This window comes from Lissotriton vulgaris, chromosome 1_1, assembly GCF_964263255.1.
Source record: "Lissotriton vulgaris chromosome 1_1, aLisVul1.2, whole genome shotgun sequence".
NCBI classification, from domain to species: Eukaryota; Metazoa; Chordata; class Amphibia; order Caudata; family Salamandridae; genus Lissotriton; species Lissotriton vulgaris.
Window position 1 is genome coordinate 1359321582 of NC_141685.1, and position 21457 is coordinate 1359343038.

The following is a 21457-nucleotide window of genomic DNA, read 5'->3' on the forward strand; positions in this document are numbered from 1 at the left end:
GGGTGGGACTAGGAGGGGGGTGGTTACACCCCTCTGCCATGCCGGACTTCCCCAGGCCAGGGGCTGGTGTGCCCCTGGAACTGGTTCAGACCGGCCTATGCGTAGTGAGCACCGGGGTGCCACTCAGCAGTCACCTTCCTGTAAAGCCCTGCCTACCCAGGATACACAAAACCATGTCTGGGACGGTGCTAGCACCGCCCCTGACAGGAAACCCTTTGTCCAGGCTCCCCTCGCTGGAAGGACTCCCAGCTGCAGGGGGTCAGACTCGTGTCTGTGGTGGCAGCATCCATTTTGTGGAGCTGAGGCTTTAGTTAACTTTAACCGGGGTTCACAGTTACATACATGTCGTGTCCCTCTAGAAGGGTGGAATGCTAACCCCGTCGCCAGAACTGGCGAGGGGTTAGTATTCCAATTCGTATGACACCTTACTCAACATGTTTTGATAAAGCAATACCAAAGTTAGCATTTAACCGCGAGGATTATAATGCACTTAAGAGTATATGGTATGCGATATCATGGAACAGCTATTAGGACTTGGTTCCGCAAGCTGCAGACAGGCTCAGCTCATGCCAGAGCACCATCTCACACGATTCCAAGCACTCTGCCTTCAGGATTGTCAAGGCCTGCCATAGGAGTGACTGACAGGAATCTGTGTGTCCATTTTAGGGTTAGGTATAGGTATACTACACCTACAGCAAAGGGTGATTACACGACTTTGCCCCAGCTGTCATGCAGCCAGTTGTGTCAAATTTAGGAGGCCAGCCAGGGGTGGCATAATACATGCTGCAGCCCCTGGCAGCCCTGGGTACACCCATGCCCTGAGTTACAGGGTCTGATAGGGTGGCCCAGTACCAATTGGAAATGTACCTAGGGTACATGGAATCCACTTTAAAGAGAGAGCAGTAGGCCTGGGGTCCTGATTGGCAGGGTCCCAGGTCGACTATGTCCAAAACCAGCTAAAACACAGGGCAAAAAAGTTGGGGGCAACCATAGTCAGGATGTACCTTCCTACACTGACTGTCGTAATACACATTGCCAATATTGCTGCTAACGAAGTGCAGGACTGTCTTAGGACGCCTGACAATATTTCTGCCTAACGAAGTACACGATTGTAGCGCTATGCATTGCATTATTTCTCCATTGCAAAGTAAAGGATTGTAGCGGCCCGCATTGCATTATTCCTTAATTGCAAAGTACATGATTGTAGCGGTGCGCATTGCATTATTTCTTCATTGCAAAGTACGTGATTAAGGTGTGACGCATTGCACTATTCCTTAATCAGACCCCCCCCCCCCGGATATAGCTGAATGGATTAGCAAATTTAGCGGCACACAAATGGAAATTTAGCGGCAAAAATATGGAAATTTAGCTGCAATTTAGCTGCATTTTATTTGGCGGCTTTTACTACAACAAACAGATATCTGTGTGTGTTTGTCCCTGGTGTGTCTGTGGTCTGTGTGTGTTGTTCCCTGGTGTGTTTTATGGTCTGAGTGTGTTGTTCCCAGTGTGTTGGTCTGTAGTGCGTTGACGCCTGGAACTGCTGTATTCCTCTTGTCCTTGATCTATCTGACGCTGCTGTCTGCGGACACTGAAGTCCCCGCTAGGGCCCTCAGAGGCCCGCGCAGTGCACGTCTCCAGACAAGGGCCCGTCCAGGAGCCAGGAGAGTGAAGGAAGCCCCCAGAAGGGCTGGGGTAGAGTCAGACTTCCGGCAGGGACGGATCCCATGGTCTGCAGCTGCATTGAAATGTTCCTATAATTACAGAGACGGCCTTCTTTGAAATGCTTTGGATGCTCTCCTACAACGCGCCTCTCTCCCCTCGATCGTGGGATCAGCAGAGAGCACCCCTGGCGGGTCCCACAGAGCAGCCCCTCCACAGGCTTCCCACGGAGCGGAGGCTGCCACTAATGATAGTAGTGATGATAACCTAGGAGCAGAGTTTCCTCCTCGGATGGAGGCTTGGTGTGCAGGCCGTCATTTCATCTAAATGAGTGTTTCGGCAATCGGCAATCTTTAGCAGATAAAGGCATGAATGCAGGTGCCTCAGGTCATTGGATATCCTGGTGCTTGTCAGGAGATATGATCACCTATGAAAGGAAATGGCCAGTACCGGCTGTGGTTATATCTTTTACTCATTTTCTCATGATGTCTATCGGCGCACGTGCCTCTTTTTAGAGAATGTGTTAAATCAGTGGATCCATTTAATATTTTCAGGATATCTACATAAGCTATATTTGCATGCACTGAATAAGACTGGAAATGAATTGCCAGTTCAGTGTTTCTCGACTCTGGCTCTCCTGGTGGACCTATGCAGAGAGCGGTAGAGTAAATTAGCAGCATAAGTTATTTAAGGAAATTATTCTCTCTCCTATTTATGCAACAAACAGAACATTTCACTTCAAAATGTAAGACACACATATCACCCCTCCGCAGACCGGCCCCACCCCCTTGAAAGGGGTCTGGATGCCTAGATTTCGTGGGCACTTTTGTAAAAATCGCTGCATTTTTACACAAGCATTTACAATGCAATGGTCTCGGCATTATTAAAGGTAGAGCTATTGGCATTGCTGTTGACTTTTTTTTTTATTCATAAATAAATGGCATTGTCATTTACATTGCCAATAGCTTAATCGTTAAATAAATGGCATTGTCATTTACAATGCCAATAGCGTAATCGCTCGCAAATGCAGGACCTATTGCATTTACACCCACACAGAGCCACACACACAAAGCCACCCACACACACATACAGAGCCGCACACACAGAGCCTCCACACACACCCAACGCCCCCCACACACACCCAACGCCCCACACACACAACCAACGCCCCACACACACCCAGAGCCCCACACACACACCCAGAGACCACCACACACACACCCAGAGACCACCACACACACACCCAGAGACCACCACACACACACCCAGAGACCACCACACACACACCCAGAGCCACACACACACCCACACACCCAGAGCCACACACACACCCACACACCAAGAGCCACACACACACCCACACACCAAGAGCCACACACACCCAGAGCCACACACACCCAGAGCCACACACACCCACACACCCAGAGCCACACACACCCACACACCCAGAGTAACACACACCCACACACCCAGAGACACACACCCACACACACCCAGAGCCACACACACCCAGAGACCACCACACACACCCAGAGACCACCACACACACCCAGAGACCACCACACACACCCAGAGACCACCACACACACCCAGAGACCCCCCACACACACACCCAGAGCCCCACACACACACACCCAGAGCCCCACACACACACACCCAGAGCCCCACACACACACACCCAGAGCCCCCCACACACACACCCAGAGCCCCCCGCACACACCCAGAGCCACACACACACACACCCAGAGCCCACACACACACACCCAGAGCCCACACACACACACACACCCAGAGCCCACACACACACACACACCCAGAGCCCACACACACACACCCAGAGCCCACACACACACACCCAGAGCCCACACACACACACCCAGAGCCCACACACACACCCAGAGCCCACACACACACTCAGAGCCCACACAAACACCCAGAGCCACACACACAGGAGAGCAAGCAGAGCGAGGGGGCAGGGGAGCAAGCACAGCCAGTGTGCAGGGGAGCAAGCTCAGCCAGGGGGCAGGGGAGCAAGCACAGCCAGGGGGCAGGGGAGCAAGCACAGCGAACTTAAAGGAAGGCACGGATACACACACTTGATTACAGGTATTATCATTCTTTTAGCACAAAAAAGGTGGAGGTAAAGGGATCAGAAGGAAAAAGCGAAGGAAGAAGACATTTTTTTTTATATATAAATAAATGGTATTGTCATTTACAATGGCAATAGCTGTGCAGGCCTCAGTTCTCTGGCAGCAGGGGGGGGGGGGGGGTGAGATGCACTGATAGAGCTATGTATGTGTCATTTCTCGGGCAGAAGGAAAGTTGACATGCACTGAGGGGTGTGCAGGCCTCAGTCTTAGTTTTGTGGCAGCAGGGGGTGAGATACACCGACATGATAAGGCCGCAGTCTCTGGCAGCAGAGGGTGAGATGCACTGAGAGAGGTGTGTTAGCCTCATTTTCTGACAGTCGGATGCTTGAGATACACTGACAGATGATAAGGCCTCAGTGCTGTAGCGGGGGGAGATGAGATGCACTGAGTGGTATAGACATCAATGCTCTATGGGGGGAGATGAGATGCACTGAGAGGAGTGTAGACCCCACAGAATGATGATGTTTATACCACTTCCCGCTCACGGACACCAAAGCTCCCACCCTTCCAGCAGGCCTCAGACACACACCTACGGAGGGGGGGGGGGGGGGGGGGGGGGGGGAGCGGCGGCTTGGGGCACTTACCTTTGACTTGGCTCTCGTACTCCGCCAGCACCCCTCGCTCCTTCCGCAGCTTCCCGTGTGACGTCATCCTCAGCCCTTGAAACTCCCCTTACTCCACAAATGAAAAGTTCCTCTCTGCTCAGTGCCCCCCAGCGGGCTCCTCTGGCATTAGGGGCTCCTGCCCACCGTAGGTAGGGGCAGGGCAGCGGTGCCGAGTTCAAGGGCAGTCCCAAAGGGCAGATGTTTAAGGCAGAGTGCGGAGTCTGCTCCGGAGGAGGGCAGGCATAGCTCCCAGCAGCACCGACAGGCAGGGCGAGGACACGTAGGGGTTAATCACGAGATGCAGCAAACACTGCCAGCTTTCAGCATGAATAGGGTCAGGCGCTGGGAGTCTGCGGGGGGGAGGAGGTATGGGCAAGGTGATGCAGGCAGTGAGAGGTACGATGGGAAGGAAGCGAGTGGATGGTGAGAGCGTGCAGGCGCGTGACAGGTGAGGGATACCACTGTGAGAGTGAAGCGAGGGAGAGGGCGACGCAAGGCTGGGAGGTGTGACAGGATGGGTGACGGAGGAGTGGGAGGTGTGAGGTGGGGGGCTGCACACGGTGAGGATGTAAGGGTGGAGAAATGCAGGGAAGGGGTGTCGGTGGGCAGACGGTTCGTGGTGATGCAGGGGGAACACTGTGGGGGGATGGGGGCTGAGAGGAAGAGGGCGTGAGGACGATGGGAAGAGACACCGCAGAGAGTGAAAGCAGTATTTTAATGCAGGGGGTGGGGTTGTGAGGGTGAGAGGTGAGAGAGGGGTGGGACTGTGAGGGTGAGAGGTGACAGAGGGGTGGGACAGTGAGGGTGCGAGGGGTGAGACAGTGAGGTTGCGAGGGGTGGGACAGTGAGGGTGCGAGATGACAGAGGAGTAGGACTGTGAGGGTGGGCGGCGACGGGGGGGGAGAACTGTGAGGGTGCGCAGAGACAGAGGGGTGGAAGTGGTGGAGGGATGGGGGTGCAAGAGGACAGAGGGGAGGGACTGTGCGGATGAGGTGAGAGAGGGGGAGCCCACACTGCGAGGCCCAGGGTAGGCTGAGGCGAGATGTGCTGCAGGGACAGAGGCTGTGAGGGTCACGCACATAGAATTAAAAACAAAGCATAAACAGTTGATGTTAAAAACGAGAGACGGAGGTAGCCACCTAATAGGTGAATTGCATAATGATAAACTAAAAATCCTGGCTCCACGTGTGACCAAACTGTGTGATCCTGACTCGAATCGTGCTCTGAGAGTCCAGCCGGACTCTTAGCTCGAGTCTGGCTCGACTCTCCATGTTACTTGTTGCCTCGCCCACCTCTCCCTCCAGCCATGCTCTCCTGTGTGCAGACACAGTTGTCACTTCCAGGCCATCACCCCGCCATATCGCGTTGCTTTCCCCGACTAATGAAGTCGCTCTGCGCAAGCCTGTTTATTAGCCTTTCATTACAAGATAGCAGAGTGTGCCCTAATTACACGATACATGTCACTGACTGGCGACGCAAATGGCCATGCCGACCTCTGAGCAGACTGCTGGGTAGCGCCTGGAGCCGGGCTTCGGCCGCTGAGCTGGTGTTTGCTGACCTTGAGCCGAATGCAACTAACCGAAGAGAGGGGGGCTGTGAACTCCCCGGGTCTTAGGTCCCCTACAACTGCCCTTCATCCACCCCTAAAGCGACAGCCGGGTATCATCGGCGGGAAATCGGCGTTGCCATGTCGGGACAGTGAGGGTGCGAGATGACAGAGGAGTAGGACTGTGAGGGTGGGCGGCGACGGGGGGGGGGGGGGGGGGAGAACTGTGAGGGTGCGCAGAGACAGAGGGGTGGAAGTGGTGGAGGGATGGGGGTGCAAGAGGACAGAGGGGAGGGACTGTGCGGGTGAGGTGAGAGAGGGGGAGCCCACACTGCGAGGCCCAGGGTAGGCTGAGGCGAGATGTGCTGCAGGGACAGAGGCTGTGAGGGTCACGCACATAGAATTAAAAACAAAGCATAAACAGTTGATGTTAAAAACGAGAGACGGAGGTAGCCACCTAATAGGTGAATTGCATAATGATAAACTAAAAATCCTGGCTCCACGTGTGACCAAACTGTGTGATCCTGACTCGAATCGTGCTCTGAGAGTCCAGCCGGACTCTTAGCTCGACTCTCCATGTTACTTGTTGCCTCGCCCACCTCTCCCTCCAGCCATGCTCTCCTGTGTGCAGACACAGTTGTCACTTCCAGGCCATCACCCCGCCATATCGCGTTGCTTTCCCCGACTAATGAAGTCGCTCTGCGCAAGCCTGTTTATTAGCCTTGAAATAAAAAACACGGACATACAACACGAGAGGGAGGGTTCCGAGTTGGCGGAGATATGGCTAAACAGAAGCGACAGCCGGGTATCATCGGCGGGAAATCGGCGTTGCCATGTCGGGACAGTGAGGGTGCGAGATGACAGAGGAGTAGGACTGTGAGGGTGGGCGGCGACGGGGGGGGGGGGGGGGGGGGGGGGGGAACTGTGAGGGTGCGCAGAGACAGAGGGGTGGAAGTGGTGGAGGGATGGGGGTGCAAGAGGACAGAGGGGAGGGACTGTGCGGGTGAGGTGAGAGAGGGGGAGCCCACACTGCGAGGCCCAGGGTAGGCTGAGGCGAGATGTGCTGCAGGGACAGAGGCTGTGAGGGTCACGCACATAGAATTAAAAACAAAGCATAAACAGTTGATGTTAAAAACGAGAGACGGAGGTAGCCACCTAATAGGTGAATTGCATAATGATAAACTAAAAATCCTGGCTCCACGTGTGACCAAACTGTGTGATCCTGACTCGAATCGTGCTCTGAGAGTCCAGCCGGACTCTTAGCTCGAGTCTGGCTCGACTCTCCATGTTACTTGTTGCCTCGCCCACCTCTCCCTCCAGCCATGCTCTCCTGTGTGCAGACACAGTTGTCACTTCCAGGCCATCACCCCGCCATATCGCGTTGCTTTCCCCGACTAATGAAGTCGCTCTGCGCAAGCCTGTTTATTAGCCTTGAAATAAAAAACACGGACATACAACACGAGAGGGAGGGTTCCGAGTTGGCGGAGATATGGCTAAACAGAAAACAGTTAGGAACCTTACCTGGGGGCAGAAGGCAAGAACGGGAAGCCAGAGTTTGTGTCTCCTACGCCTGGAGCTCGGAACGGGAGGAGTGAGAGCGCAGGGAGACGAGAAAAAATGGCGCCCGCCAGCAGCCCGATTCTACCCGCACCTTGAAATAAAAAAAACACGGACATACAACACGAGAGGGAGTGTTCCGAGTTGGCGGAGATATGGCTAAACAGAAAACAGTTAGGAACCTTACCTGGGGGCAGAAGGCAAGAACGGGAAGCCAGAGTTTGTGTCTCCTACGCCTGGAGCTCGGAACGGGAGGAGTGAGAGCGCAGGGAGACGAGAAAAAATGGCGCCCGCCAGCTTCTGTATTTTTCGTATCTGGGGGCGTGGTTTTGTGGTTCTGAGTGACAGGCAACGTCACTGTCTAAAGAACGCAAAAAATCACGCCCCCAAATCCGAAAAAGACGGGGCTTGTTTGAAGTGACCGTTCTCTCCTCCAATGGCTGGCCTCCGTTTAGGAAGCCAGCCAATGAAGGAGAGAGAGGGCATGGAGGCGGAACCTTCTGCGCTACTACAAATCATTAAATCTCATGCCTAAGACTGCGCAAGCGCAGCCTTTTAGGCCTTCGACCTAAAAAGTGCCGATTTCGCGGCAAACCGTGAAATCCTGGAGGGTCTGACAGTATCTACAACAAGCTAGTGTTCAGAAATGTGTGCACTGTTTTATAGGTAGAAAGATTGAAACAATGATAATAGCGATGGAAAGAGCGCTCAGGAGTATGTACAATGAAATGTCGAAGCGCATAGCTGCGTCAAATTTGGCAGCGCACCGCTCCGATATTTAAAAAACGCAGGGATGAGCAGTATTTGCAAGTATTCCGGCGCACCACTGTGTTTTCCAGAGCGTTGGCATTAAATTTAGCTGTCTAGCGCCAACGCTGACACCCTTGCACCATAGTGCAAGGGTGCTTTCGTTGCAGGGAATGATTTTTCTGATGCAGGAAGGTGCCCCCTTCCTGCACATAATCAATAATGGTGATTAATAACTTCGATGTTATTTGTCATTATTAAATGATTGTTTATGTGCAGGAAGGGACACCTTTGTGCACGTAAACAATCATTCATGGCCCTTTGCTCTTTCTATGTGTGTTGCAGAATGCAGCACAGATAGAAAAAGCAAAAACTAGGAGAAATAAAGGTATTTCTCCTCATATTGCCATTCTTTTGCATGGGGTTAGTTTTTGGCGCTGCTTCAAATGTACACATCCTTGTAAATCTGGGGCAGCATCAGAAGCAATGGGTGTTGGAATGGAACGCCCACAGCCATGCCCATTGCAGATATCTGCATGAACTGGTACCATATTTACAAAGTGCCATTAAGCCACAAAAATGGCTTAACGCCACTGTGTAAATACGAAGCCGGGCATTGTGCCACATGAACATGGTTAAAAGTCACATTCCTGTGGCGCAATGCCCTGGTACATATGTCCCTAGGTTTTTTGTGGTAGTGGAAAAACAGCTGATCTAGAGGAGTAGCTAGCACAATACTGTTATGGGTATGCAAAGAGTTCACCTTCAGCCGCAATGAGGGAGGTGGAAACATTTCTGACAGTTTTAAATTAATTTAAATAACAAATGACTCAAGAAGTATAACAATGTTACAATTAAAATATTAAAAGCGGTCACCGTCGTCATGAATAACTTGAAGGTGTATATATCACGGTGTTGAAATGCAAAAAGCAGTACAAAATGGTCCATGTGGTGAATCTAGGTTCCACTGAGAATACACATGCTGAATCAATAAGACACAATGTGGCACACACTAAATAAATAGCAGAAAATATTGTCCCAGTAACCTCGGTAAGCTGTTCAAGATGGGGAGGAGGGTTGTTCATGATACCGAACGAGGATTACAAGTAACGTTCCCTTCTGCATGGCATGATCTTCCTTGATAGTCATAAACGTTACAATAAAATAGTGAGATTATCCCTGGTCTAAGCATCTTGAATTAATGGAATACCAAACAGTCATTTCAATAAAGCTTTAACCTGTTGCCAGACAGTCTCTTCCTCGGGAGGGGCTTCCTGGCCCCGAAGGCCAGCATTCCTGGCGCAGATGCAGGCCTGGGCCATAGGCTGTCAGGGGCTGGCTCTGCCATCGAGATGTTAATGCCCTGTAACCGTTTTATTTCAAAAGTGCCGATTTCGCAGGCACTTTTGTAAAAATCGCAGCATTTTTTCAAAAGTGCTGATTTCGCGTCAAACCGCGAAATCGCGAAATCTCGAAAACCTGGAGGGTCTGCTTAATTGCGCTGTACATGATTGTAGCGGTACGCATTGCATTAGTTCTCCCATTGCAAGGTACCGGGGGTGTATCGTTACTCATTGTATTATTTCTCCTTTGCCAAGCACAGAATTGTATCATTACGCAGTGCCCTATTGTTTGTCAATTGCAACGTGTGTTATTCTTGCATTACAACCAGCATAGCAGTTTGAAAGCGGTGGTTGGGATTTGAACCTACCAGCCAGCCAAAACAAATATTACCCTTTATTATATGTTGGCTTTTGTATTGTGTGGTCTGATCGTAAATCTTTTAATATAAAGTTTATACTCGTTTTAATAAACTCGTGTGGAGTCCATTTGTGGTGTCACCAGTGGGTTGCCTTGAGTGTGGTTTCACATACTGTACACTCGTGCCTTGGAGATAGGCCTGGCTGCTCGTGCCAAGCTATTAAGGGGGTGAGCAGGGTTATCTCAAACGGTGTCCTTACTTGGTTTAACGTTGAAGGAGGAGTCCCGGGTCTCGCATTTGGTGACGGTGCTGCGAGACGTGGACTCTGGCTTCCAATAGATTACATTTGGGGAAAGAACACAGGCCCTGGGGACCTGATTGGCAGGGACCCAGGGCACATCAAGTCAAAATACATCAGTAGTCTGGCAAAAAGTGAGGGGGTTACTGCAACAGAAACCCACTTTCCTACACACGGCCATTGGAAGGACACTGGCCGCAGACAGGAAGCTGTACGAGGTCCTTGCTCAATGCCAGGGAGAGATATTAGAAGTACTTGGAGGAAGCAGAAAGGAGCAGGAGGCACTGGGAAATTAGAAGCATACAAAGAAGAGTGGCGTGGAGTTTTTAAGCTTTTTTTCTTAAGTACAAATTTTCCTGACATCGCTTTCTCTGGTGAAACCCAAAATGTGATCATGAAAGGGATCGGCTCCTAGGAAGTTCCTTAGAGTATAATCTCCGACACTCTACAGAGGCCTTCCAGATGCCTCCTGGCTGTTTTTCTGGACATCAAAAGAGTGCCCTGAAGTTAAGAGGCATCCATGATATTGAGTGACAACTTCAAGTGAAGTCCCTCTACTTTGAGAGTAGCCTTAGATTGCTATGGTAATACATAAGACCATGCTACGTGATAAACAAGCTGCAAGAATACCACACCAAAATGCTGCAAGTATTTTTTTTATGATATTGATTGGGGGCATGAAGCCTAGCCCCAAAGCAAAATGCTGTACATTGCAGCAGAATACATTGTCAATACCTGAGGATAGGGAGATTTCTCAGGTGCGTCGTCTTCCTTCTTCTTTCCCGCTCACGGGAGGGCATCTCTGTGCCTCCCTGCTGGGGGCGTGGGACGTGTCACGGGACCCACAGCGCCAGGTGCGCAACATTCATTGAACTCAAAGAGCTACACTACAGCCACTCCCCCAGCACCCCCGCCCACCCCCCACCCCCCCAGCTCGTGTATGTGAGCCTGCTGTAACAGCTTCAGGAACACACACACAGTCACACCCAAGTACTTGACAGGTCTTTCAAAGACCTTTTACTTGTTAATGAGGCGTTGTTTTTCACACCTCGGTGTGAATTAGGCCTCTGCCGTGAGCACCCTCGATCAGCCCAATGCCAGGAACTGCACTCTGCAGAATCTGCGACCCCCTTCCCAGGACTCCACGACCCCGCTGGGGGTCGCGCCCCACAGATTGAAGACCGCTGCCTTAGAGTAAGTTCATCCTATTCCAGTTTGAATTCTTAATGGTGAGACACCTTTCTCTAGAAGGCTGGCTGGTTGGCTTTACCCCTCCATAGTCGAAGATATTATCGGGCTCTGGTACCGACCGTTGCATTTCTTGCCTCGCTGCCCGTCGATTCCGCAGAGTCTTTTTCGACCGAAACTGAGCACAGGCCAGGCAACTATCTTCTTGATGATCTGGAGATAGGCATTTGTTGCACACGGGATGCTTATCAGTGTGCGGGAACTTCGAATTGCACTGCGGGCAGTATTTGAATGGACTTTGTTCCATCGACGGCTGGTCCACGTGGCGTCGAGAAGGCCTCACGGCCCGATTTGATGACCGAAGTGCAATAGATGTTTAGAAAGTGTATCGGTACCGAGCGCTAAACAATACCGACGGATCCCAAGGCCTTTTGGCCTTTAGAGAAGAGTTTAGTTAATTCCGGAGTTGGAAAGTACATCCAAACCCAATGGCGGAACAAAACAATCTGAGGATGGAGAGGATGCCCATGCGCACTGTAGTCCGAAGGAGGAGCCACCTATCTCGTGATACTTCGAAGACTCTTCCAGGACAACCATGTGCAATCATCCGGACCCAACACTAGGCGGCAATCTATGCACAGATATGAATTCAGCAGCCCACATGCCTCGAACAAATTGTTTCAAGCTACCAGAAAGAGAGGAGCTTGTTGCAAACCCTATAGAAATATATACAAAATGTACCCACAATCGCCCTCTTTGCCTCAAAACCTGCAGAAGAGGGAAGCCCCAGATGTGCGGTTTCTTAAGGGATCAAAGGTAGGCGCAGTCTGGATCGGAACACCTTCATGCCACGCGCAGTCGATCACACGCCCCGTATTGTGTATAATATTCGTCCTGATGAAAGTGTGGGCGGATCTCATTTCGGTGCAAAATATCACGCAAGCTGCCCAGACCTCTGCTTTCCCGCGCTGCTGTTTTCGTGTGTGGCGCCAAAGAGCACACAGGGCAGTCGAGGGGGCTGTGTTCTCAAGGAAGAATATTGTCCAAAAGTGCCCCAATTGTTTGTTTTCACGAGGCCAATGTTCATCTTTATTTGAACCCGAAGGATTGAGACAGTGAGACTGGCCGGCCTGGGGGCTAGAATGAAGCGGAATTGTTACATATTTGGTAATAATGAAGAGGTAATTGATCTAAGTGTTTGATTCTGACACCTGTCGGCCAAGAGTTCCAATAAGGGCCACCTCAGCCTTTCATCTTTTCAAATCGGAACACTGAGCACCATTACCGCGTGTCAACCTGGCTCTTGCACATTCCAGGGCTTAGAATCGGTATAACTCCTTCTTTAAACTATTTATTGGCAAAAAATCGAGTTAATCATGGCCACCGATGTTTGGGAAATCAAGTCGAGTGTTTTTGAAAATAATAAATACAAAAATTACTTATCCAGCCAATCTCCTAATTTGGTGTTGCACGAGTGAAAATAGGCAAATAAGCTAAAATGTAGGTAACTGACAACTGACCGAAAGAAAATCAATAAGTGTTTTTGATATGCTTTTTTTGCACTCCCTTTTACCTAACGTGACTTTACAAATACCCTTTTTTTCGTTTCTACACAAAAACAGATTTTGTGTGAATCTGAACTGAAGACAGCAAGTGTCGGTCCCACATTAGCATATCACCACTAACATGTATGGAACCGACTTGCAATGTTTGTTTTGCCCTTAAGATGGGCTCAGCCATACAAAAAAAAAAAAACACAAAAATTCATCATCTAGATTCATGAAACACGGTTTGGTGTAATTTCACGCTCTTAAGAGAGCGCTTACAAATACGAAAACTCAGTTGAGGGGCACACAAATTCAGGGCGAGGGCATTTTCTGGGTAGGCCATTTTCTTATAAGAAGGTGAATACCTCAAAATTCGCTACTTTTTGGTATTTACGTACCTCTTGCAGGACGTTTCCTCCAATTTAGACATGCTGTTCTGGCAAAAGTAAGTGCATTTGCAGGGGGCAATAGATAAATAACCCTCTCATATATAATGCTGCGTATAATATGATGGTGTATGGTCACCATTATTTAAATTAGTTGCACTGAGGTGTATCGCATGAAAATATATCTCCTGAAAACCTAGGGTGAAGTCAGCCCTCATGGTCCCACATGGACACCCCTGATCTATGCTCATCATGGCTCCGAAACCTTCGCTATTAAATGGCACGACCATAACGGTCTGATTCCTCTAAATTTTCATCTTAAAAATGTGTTCTGGTTTAACAACCAGGTGTCCTATGTTTTACAACAGATGTCTCATATTTGATTACGATTGGATCTAGGTTAGGAAACTTGAAAAATGCTATTTGGGACGGGCCTGATTATATGCACATACATTAGCTTGTTCAAGTGCCATGATGACAGAACACTCAAAATAATTTCAGTATTCCATAAAGCTATTATTCAAGTTTGCTCTACTGTTGGCCACACCAGAGGCTAAACATTTCACTGAACACTCAAAAAAACTGCTCACATTTGCAATGCAGCAGGTCTCGCAGTTGTGAGAGTTTGAGCTATTGGCATTGTAAATGGCAATGCCTTTTATTTTCGTGTTGGTTTTTAAAACATAAATAAAAGGCATTGTCATTTACAATGCCAATAGCTTAAACTCCTGCAACTGCGAGACCTATTGCATTGCAAATGCTTGTTTTAAGTAGTAGAGTCTGTATGTTTACAATGTAATGTTATTATATTTCTCTATAATTGTATGCATGTAGCATTTGTTGCTCGAAAACTCCCTTCAGAAGCACTTGTTAGGGCAGTGCAATAATTAATCATTTTTCAGTTCAACAAGTAAAGAGCTGGCTCTGTCCAAAGGCCCAAAAAAGAACTAGTGCATTGTTTTATTCGTTCAAAACATTAAATAACCCTCAGCTTCTAGTGAGACGTTTGAACAATTCCAAGGTTTTTCTATTAGAATCACCACCGTGCACCTCAGGTCAGTGCACAGTTGAAGGTAATGAACATACTTACATTTACAGCACAGTTGTTCCTCTCAGTGAGGCTACATAGCAGTGGAAACATTTCAATTGAATGTTTTTCTCTCTTAAAGAGGGAAAATAAAACCGCCTTTCACACAGCATTACCACTACATCTGTTTTAGAGTATTTTTTTATGCTACAATCGTTTTATTAGATTTTTCTTATACATTTCTTTTAGAAACTAACAAGAAAAAGCAATTTCTGCCTGACATAGTCATGGTTCTTTGTTCATTTTAACAGATAGTTTCCCTCCATTTTAAAAGTGTTCACGAATCCTGTAGCTGGGAGAAGATATAGTGTATTAATGAAGATCACATGGTAAAGAACATTACTGTGGCAATGTACTGGGGTTGCAGCAGTCCAATTTAGTCTTGACAACAAAAAAACAAGACTTTGATAGGCACAGAAGCACATAATTGGGACTCCACAGTAAACAACTGAGGTTTCCATTTTTACACCATACATATTTACAACAACACTAAAACTCACATGTCGCCGTGTACCGTCATATTCACATCGTTCAATCTTGTCCAGAGTGGCATCAGAAAAGTAGATCTTCTCAGCTTTATGGTCAATGGCAAGGCCGTTCGGGGTTCTGATGTCTTTATCGATGATGATAATCACGTTACCTCCCGAGAGCGTGGCCCTCATGATGCTGGGATGCTGCTCATTCCAATTAGTCCAGAACATCAAACTGTGGATTGGGGGCACCAAGCCAAGAAAGAATTAGTCTAGCATACTGGGGCAAATCAAGTTAACCCTGTGAAACCACTATTATCCAATGGCCAACCAAGAAAAACATGTTTAGCATTTCAATAGTAGGAGATCCCTTCTTCACTTGATCAGCCATACAAGCAGAACTCTTCTCAGAAACAACCAGGTGCTTTTCCCATGCACTTTTCACAAAAATGTACTTGAGTTGTGGATTGTTTACACTACAATTCGCTAAAAACAAATCAGAAAAATAAACACCAAAAAATTGAAGAGTTCACCTCACCTACAACTTATGGTGGCATGCTTCCTCCTCCACAACTTCCCTACACCAGACTAAGACAGTGCCACTCTGGCAGACTCAACCACAGAATGAATTGCATGCAGTAGCTAGGAAGGGAGTTCCTGAGCTCTGAAGAAGACGGTTGACCTATATAGGTGTCCTTACCAGTCAATACATGTTGGCACTCGTTTGAGATTAGGTGAAACATTGTACTAAACCATACAACCAATTACGCAGCTTTTTAATCATATGAAGGGTACCAACGAATAAAAAGGACATTTTTGAGTTTATCCTTAGATACTTTTACGTTTCACCTGGACCCCCGCAGTTGTCCTGATTTAAAACATCTTAATAACTCCCTCTTAGGTTGAGTTCGCAAGAGTGGCAGTCTTACTCTGGTGTGGGGAAGAAACCAAGGATGAAGCATGCCACGTTAAGTTACTGGTAAGGCAACCTCTTCAATTTCTTGTTTGAATCTTTTAAGTGATGTTTCTGTAGAGAACTGTAGTGTAGATGATCTGCGACCCAAGTACCTTTTGTGATACATGCAGTTTGATGGGAAGACATGCTTGGCTAATTTTCCTCTCTCTCTCTCTCTGCTGGTTACATCTGACCTTTTGCACAAAATAGGCGATGTGGATTAACTCACATAATGCCTGAAGATTACTGAAACTTGGATGTCTATCATAAACGTGATCCAACCATGACTTAGTATATCCTATGCAATTATGGTACAACCCAATATCCAATTAGCAAATGATTTTATTACATGAATTTCCACAACTTCTTCCTTTATGGTGAATTCCTGGCCATGGACTTTATCTCAGTTTGGTCCTTTAAGGGCTTTTTAAAGAAAGAAAAAACAGGTAGCCAAGTTACAGCGGAACCTATTGCGCAAAATTAAGCCTTTCCCCTTTCAAAAAACATTTGTTTCACTGTTCAGACCCACATATTAACGCACACTTACAAGGTCAATGCCCAGTCACCCATCTTCGCTGATTGTATCCTGCCATCCCAGCACTATACTTCATGCAGCAGCTCAACTGTTCGCCAAGATAGAGAAGGCCATGCATGACTGAGTACTCTCATGAAACATCTACTTTAAGCTATTATGTGTGATCTAGAAGGTCTTGTAGGTGGAAACATCTTGCCTATATCACGAGTAACTACAGAAGTACCTGAATGGTCTGCAATTCTGAACTGGGTAGGCTCAATTTCAAAAGTGTCAAAAAAACTTAAGATGCAAAAGTCACACTTCCGATTCCCATAAAATAATTAATCCATCTCCCCCAGTATATGCCCGACTATTTCACTTTAAAGTAACATTAACCCTAATTTTCTGTGTTAACAGGCCCTCCTGACTCTACAACCCCACATGTGCGCCACATGTTTGTGCTCTACAGTGCCCCACTGCCCCTATGTCTAGGTCTGTGCTCTATAAATAACCACAACTAAATAAATACAAACACTTTCCACCAGTGGAACTATCACAATGACCAGCCAAGAAAAGGAAGAGTGAGTGAATCAAAGAGGGAGCATATTAGGTCAATCCTCCTTTACAAAGCCAACAAAACAAAAGTAGTATTATGAACATCAAGATAAAGACCAACACTTCACAATATACGACCAAACAAAATGAAGACTAAGCATTTTACCAAATGGGCTTTACAATAACTGGCAAGTACTCCACCAGGAGACCTATATGTCTTCATAATGACAGGCTGAGCAAAATTAACTCTGAACATTCAATCCGATGCAACCTTATCAAGGAGGACTACGAAGAAGCAACTCGAAGCGGGTTAAGTGTACAGAGTACAAATTAAGAGTACCCGGTTAAATGGTAATACATATGTTGACAATAGAAGGCTGAGCCAACCTTTTCGGTAGCCTGAATTCTGCTGTTCATATCAGATGGGCACCTGCAATTAGTATTCCAATAAAAAGGAGAAAGTGCTTTTTAGGCACAAGCTATTCGAGCTTCCATTACACTAACGGGTGGCAGCAGAAGTGTAAGCCCTACACTGTAAAAGAACATGACTGGACATTAGCAGCCCCCTCTCTCTGTGTTAAATGACCTCACTCTCCAACTACCCCATCCTGCACTTACTTCTGACATTCGTCCAACACGAAGGCCCGCGGGTGGTCGTCTCCGGACATGGTAACCACGGTGTCCCTTTCAAAGGCTCCCTGCCGGCTCTGGTCCACAGTGTGTCGAGTGATAGTGGAAGTTGTGTAGCTGGTCCAGTAGAGTGTGTCCCAGCCCCTGTGGTATGCCAGCCCTTCCACTGATCCCACATCTGTTTGCAAGAAAAAAACACAACTGGTCAACATGCTATTTAGGGACTAATAATCTTTTTATCATTTACAGACCAAGTGAGATATAGTTCACCTCTCAATGTGCAAGTACTCAAAATAATGAACTGATAAGAACACCCTGAGGTGGTTTGAATTTTCTAACAATGTAGACTTTAACCCCCGAAAATAAAAATATATGGTGCAGCAAAAACCCCAAGTACATCAAAAGGGACTTTCTAGATTTGTAGGAAACATATGTGCTAGTGTTGCATGGTTGACAGGCCATGTGCTGTTGAACTGACGTTTTCAACATGGTGGCTTCACATGTACCACTGGCACTGCTGCATGAAATGCATCATAGAATTGCAAACTTGTCACTTCTCTGGCCAGGATCGCCAGAAAAAAAGGACACACACACATACATAAACCCACCTATTCATGTACTTAACGGTCCCTTCTATGACATCAGCTCAAACCCTGACACTCACCCATGCAGCATGGTCAGTGTTATAGGGAAGTAATGTATTCTTGTGGAATCTTCCAACTCAAAAGGGTAGTCGCTTTGCCCTGGTCTTTATTCCACGCCAATGCCTATTCCTGTATGCCAGAAGGACTCTAGGTGCAGTATAAAGTGTACATTTTTGTGCTAGAAGTGGCCTGCTGTCGCTGCACATCCTTATGAGGTCCAACGACTCTTCTCCCACCACCGCTATGACCTTGGAAAAGATGTCTGCAATGTCCTCATGTACACCACACCAGGCTGGAATAACATTACGACTTTTGGAGATATAAAGTTGAAAATAAAGCTACAGATAAACTAGCCTTTGCCTAAAGGATAAAGACATTTCCTGGCACTGGAAGGAACTAGTACAGAACTATTTATAAACATCCGCTTCTGCCCACCAACCCACTGCCACTCCAGAGTAGCAGGGGGAACACAAACATGCAAATCTCTTCAGCACCTACTTGAACTAGATTTAACAGGACTAAAGAAGCTACACAACAGCAATACACCTAGCGCTGAAGAAGCCATTAAGACAGTATGGAAGTATTCTCCTGAAAACCCCTCTTTAGCATTCACATTCTGGGCTACCTTGAGGCAACACAACCACCGAAGTTTGAGTTGCCTGCCTGTAAGAAAGTGGCTCTGTATGTACTGGACCAAAGTAAGGTACAGTGTGTAAACAGTCCCTAGAGGTTTGGCAGAGGCTAAAGTTAGATATAACCTTACTCTCTAAAGTGGTAGCTTGGTCGAGCAGTAAGGCAGCATCAGAGGACAGTGTAAAGCATTTGTTGTACACACTCAGTCAGCAAATGGTCTCACACACTCAAGAACTGAACTCTAGGCCAATTGCTTTGTATCAAAAGATATAGTTATTTTATTTTAGAACGAACAAGGTTTCAAAATATACTTGTCTCGAAAGGAATGACTTCAGATAAATACTTTTCAAATAGGCAATAGACTTCTTAAGTACAATAGCTACAGTGGTTGCAATAGGCAACACAATTTCAAACAATACAACATTGAGCTCAATGGGTTTTTCTAGTTAAATGCAATTGATTACTTCATGGATTACTTTTCTAACCACAGGATTAGATCCTAGATTCAGTCCCGGGACATCTCCTGTAAACAGTTGAGTAAACCATTTTAGTTACAGTAGTGATTTTTAAGGAATATTATTGAATTTTTAAAGTTGACACTAAAACTTTTCAGTGAAAACCAAGCAATGTTATCCTATGAGAGGAAATTCAATTAGCAGGTAAGTAGTGTTAAGATTACTTTTTCTTACTCCGTGTTGGATCCTGGATCCAGCACTGGTGCATCTCCTGTACTGTAAACAGTTGAAGGAATGCGTTTAAATCTAGCAGGCGATTTTTAAGGAATATTTGTAGTTTCTGAAAATCCACACTTGAAAACTTTTGTGATGAAAACCAGACAATTGATTCCTATGGAAGGAAATTCAAATTACTGGTAAGTACGGTTAAAATTACTTTTCAGGGTCAGTGCAGGGCTAAAAGGTGCAGCACTAGGTTCTATCCTGATAACAGGTGAGTAAATCAGAATTCGTTGTTCAGCTGATTTTAGAAGAATATTTTAAAGTTTCAGAACTCCACACTTCGAAGAATTTCCAAGTGAAACCAGTCAATGTTACTCTATGGAAGAAAAGTGAGTAGTCTGCTTTTGGGTAAGTACTCGACTGGCAGAGTTAAGGTTCTGGGCATAGACTGAGGGGTCTCCCAGGGTCAGGTACAATTGGTACACCCTCAGCCGCACAGGGGCAGCCGGGTGCAGAGGTAGTTAGGCCAATGTTATCCTCTGAGAGGCAGGGGGCCTTCGGTTGGTGGCTGCTGGCAAGCAGGCCATGCGGCTGTGGGAGCTGGGATCCTGGTCACTTGTTCACGGCAAATAAGTAGATTAGGACAAAGGTTGCACTGCCAGGGGCACTCGGCGGCTGCGTGCAGCTTGCTTTTGAGCAGTCGAGCGCTCAATGTTATTCAATGGAAAACTTAGAAGATGAACAAAGGCTGCAGACTCGGGGACGGAGATTCTTCAGGAGCGACCAACACTTCGAGGGGTAAGTTGGGATCTTGGAGGATAGGTAGGCACCCAGGAGTGGGGCGCCGGGTGCAGGGGTGTCTTGACGTCGGGAAACTTAACCCCTGCTGGTCGCGGTTGGAGGGGTCCCTTGTTGTGAGGCTGCAGGCGTCGTCTTGTAGTGTAGTTCCTAGTTTCCCACTAGGCCCTGCGCATTGGAATAACATAAACAGTAGTATCGACGTGGAACTGCGGATATTCTAGGCCTCCACTGACTATACTAAACTTAATTGGGTTGTGTTACCAACTAGCTCAGAGGTCACTGGAAACTTTCTTCTCTGCATAGGAAGTGATCAGCTTCCTTGGCACAGACAAGAAGGGATTCAGTTTTCCAACAACCATGCAACATGACAACTTTGCTCCTCAGATCAAGAGTCAATCTCTAGGGTCGTGTGAAACAATAGACATGCATTTCACTCAGTCAGTCTAGTGCAGTTTACTTTCACGAGATGTAGAGAATAGAGAGACGGGCGTGTATCAATAAAAGGTTAACATTTATTGAACAGTCTTTCTTCTCGTACAAGAGAAATGTATTGCCACAATTGCAATAATTGTTATTATAAAAAGTACGTACAGTAAGATAAGTATTGCGAAATAGAACTGTAAAAGCATTGATATGGTTTCTTAGCCATACAATGGTTTAAAAGTAATAAAACATATATACAGTCATATATACATTAGGCTAACATACTCAACTGGTGCTCCTAACTAAGCCTACCCCAGTGTGCCTGACCTAAGCCTAACACGTGAAAGGGGAGCAAGTAAGTAGCTTTAAGTTAAGTTGGTTTTGCCAAGGTTTGTTTCAAGAATTCTCGTCTAAGGGTTTAGTCAACACCATACCTCTGAATAGAATGATGGAGGATTGGTATCTCCTTCAGGGGTCTCTCTCGATATCCCAGTCACCCGCGAGGGTAAACCGGAAGCGCCGGGACTGGATTTCTCTGCACGAGAAAGGCAGCGGCTTTCTTCAGCGCGTCGAGGAAGGAGGGGGGACAGCGTCCGCGGGCAGCTGGAATCTGCTGGATGTCTTCGCAGAGGACGGCTGTTCAGCTCCTTAAGCGTACTGCACCATAGTTCGCGCTGTAGCGG

General features: G+C 47.3%; 1 protein-coding gene across 2 annotated transcripts in view; it reads right to left on the reverse strand.

Annotated features, from left to right (window-relative positions):
- Positions 1 to 21457, reverse strand: part of LRP1 (LDL receptor related protein 1) — a 1437817-nt gene that overhangs the window by 790520 nt on the left and 625840 nt on the right. For both annotated transcript variants that reach the window (XM_086966724.1, XM_086966716.1), the window contains exons 42-43: positions 17585 to 17774; positions 14973 to 15177 (exon numbers count right to left, since the gene is read on the reverse strand). In XM_086966724.1, coding sequence (XP_086822850.1) covers positions 14973 to 15177; positions 17585 to 17774 — 395 coding nt within the window. The remainder of the gene's footprint in view (positions 1 to 14972; positions 15178 to 17584; positions 17775 to 21457) is intronic.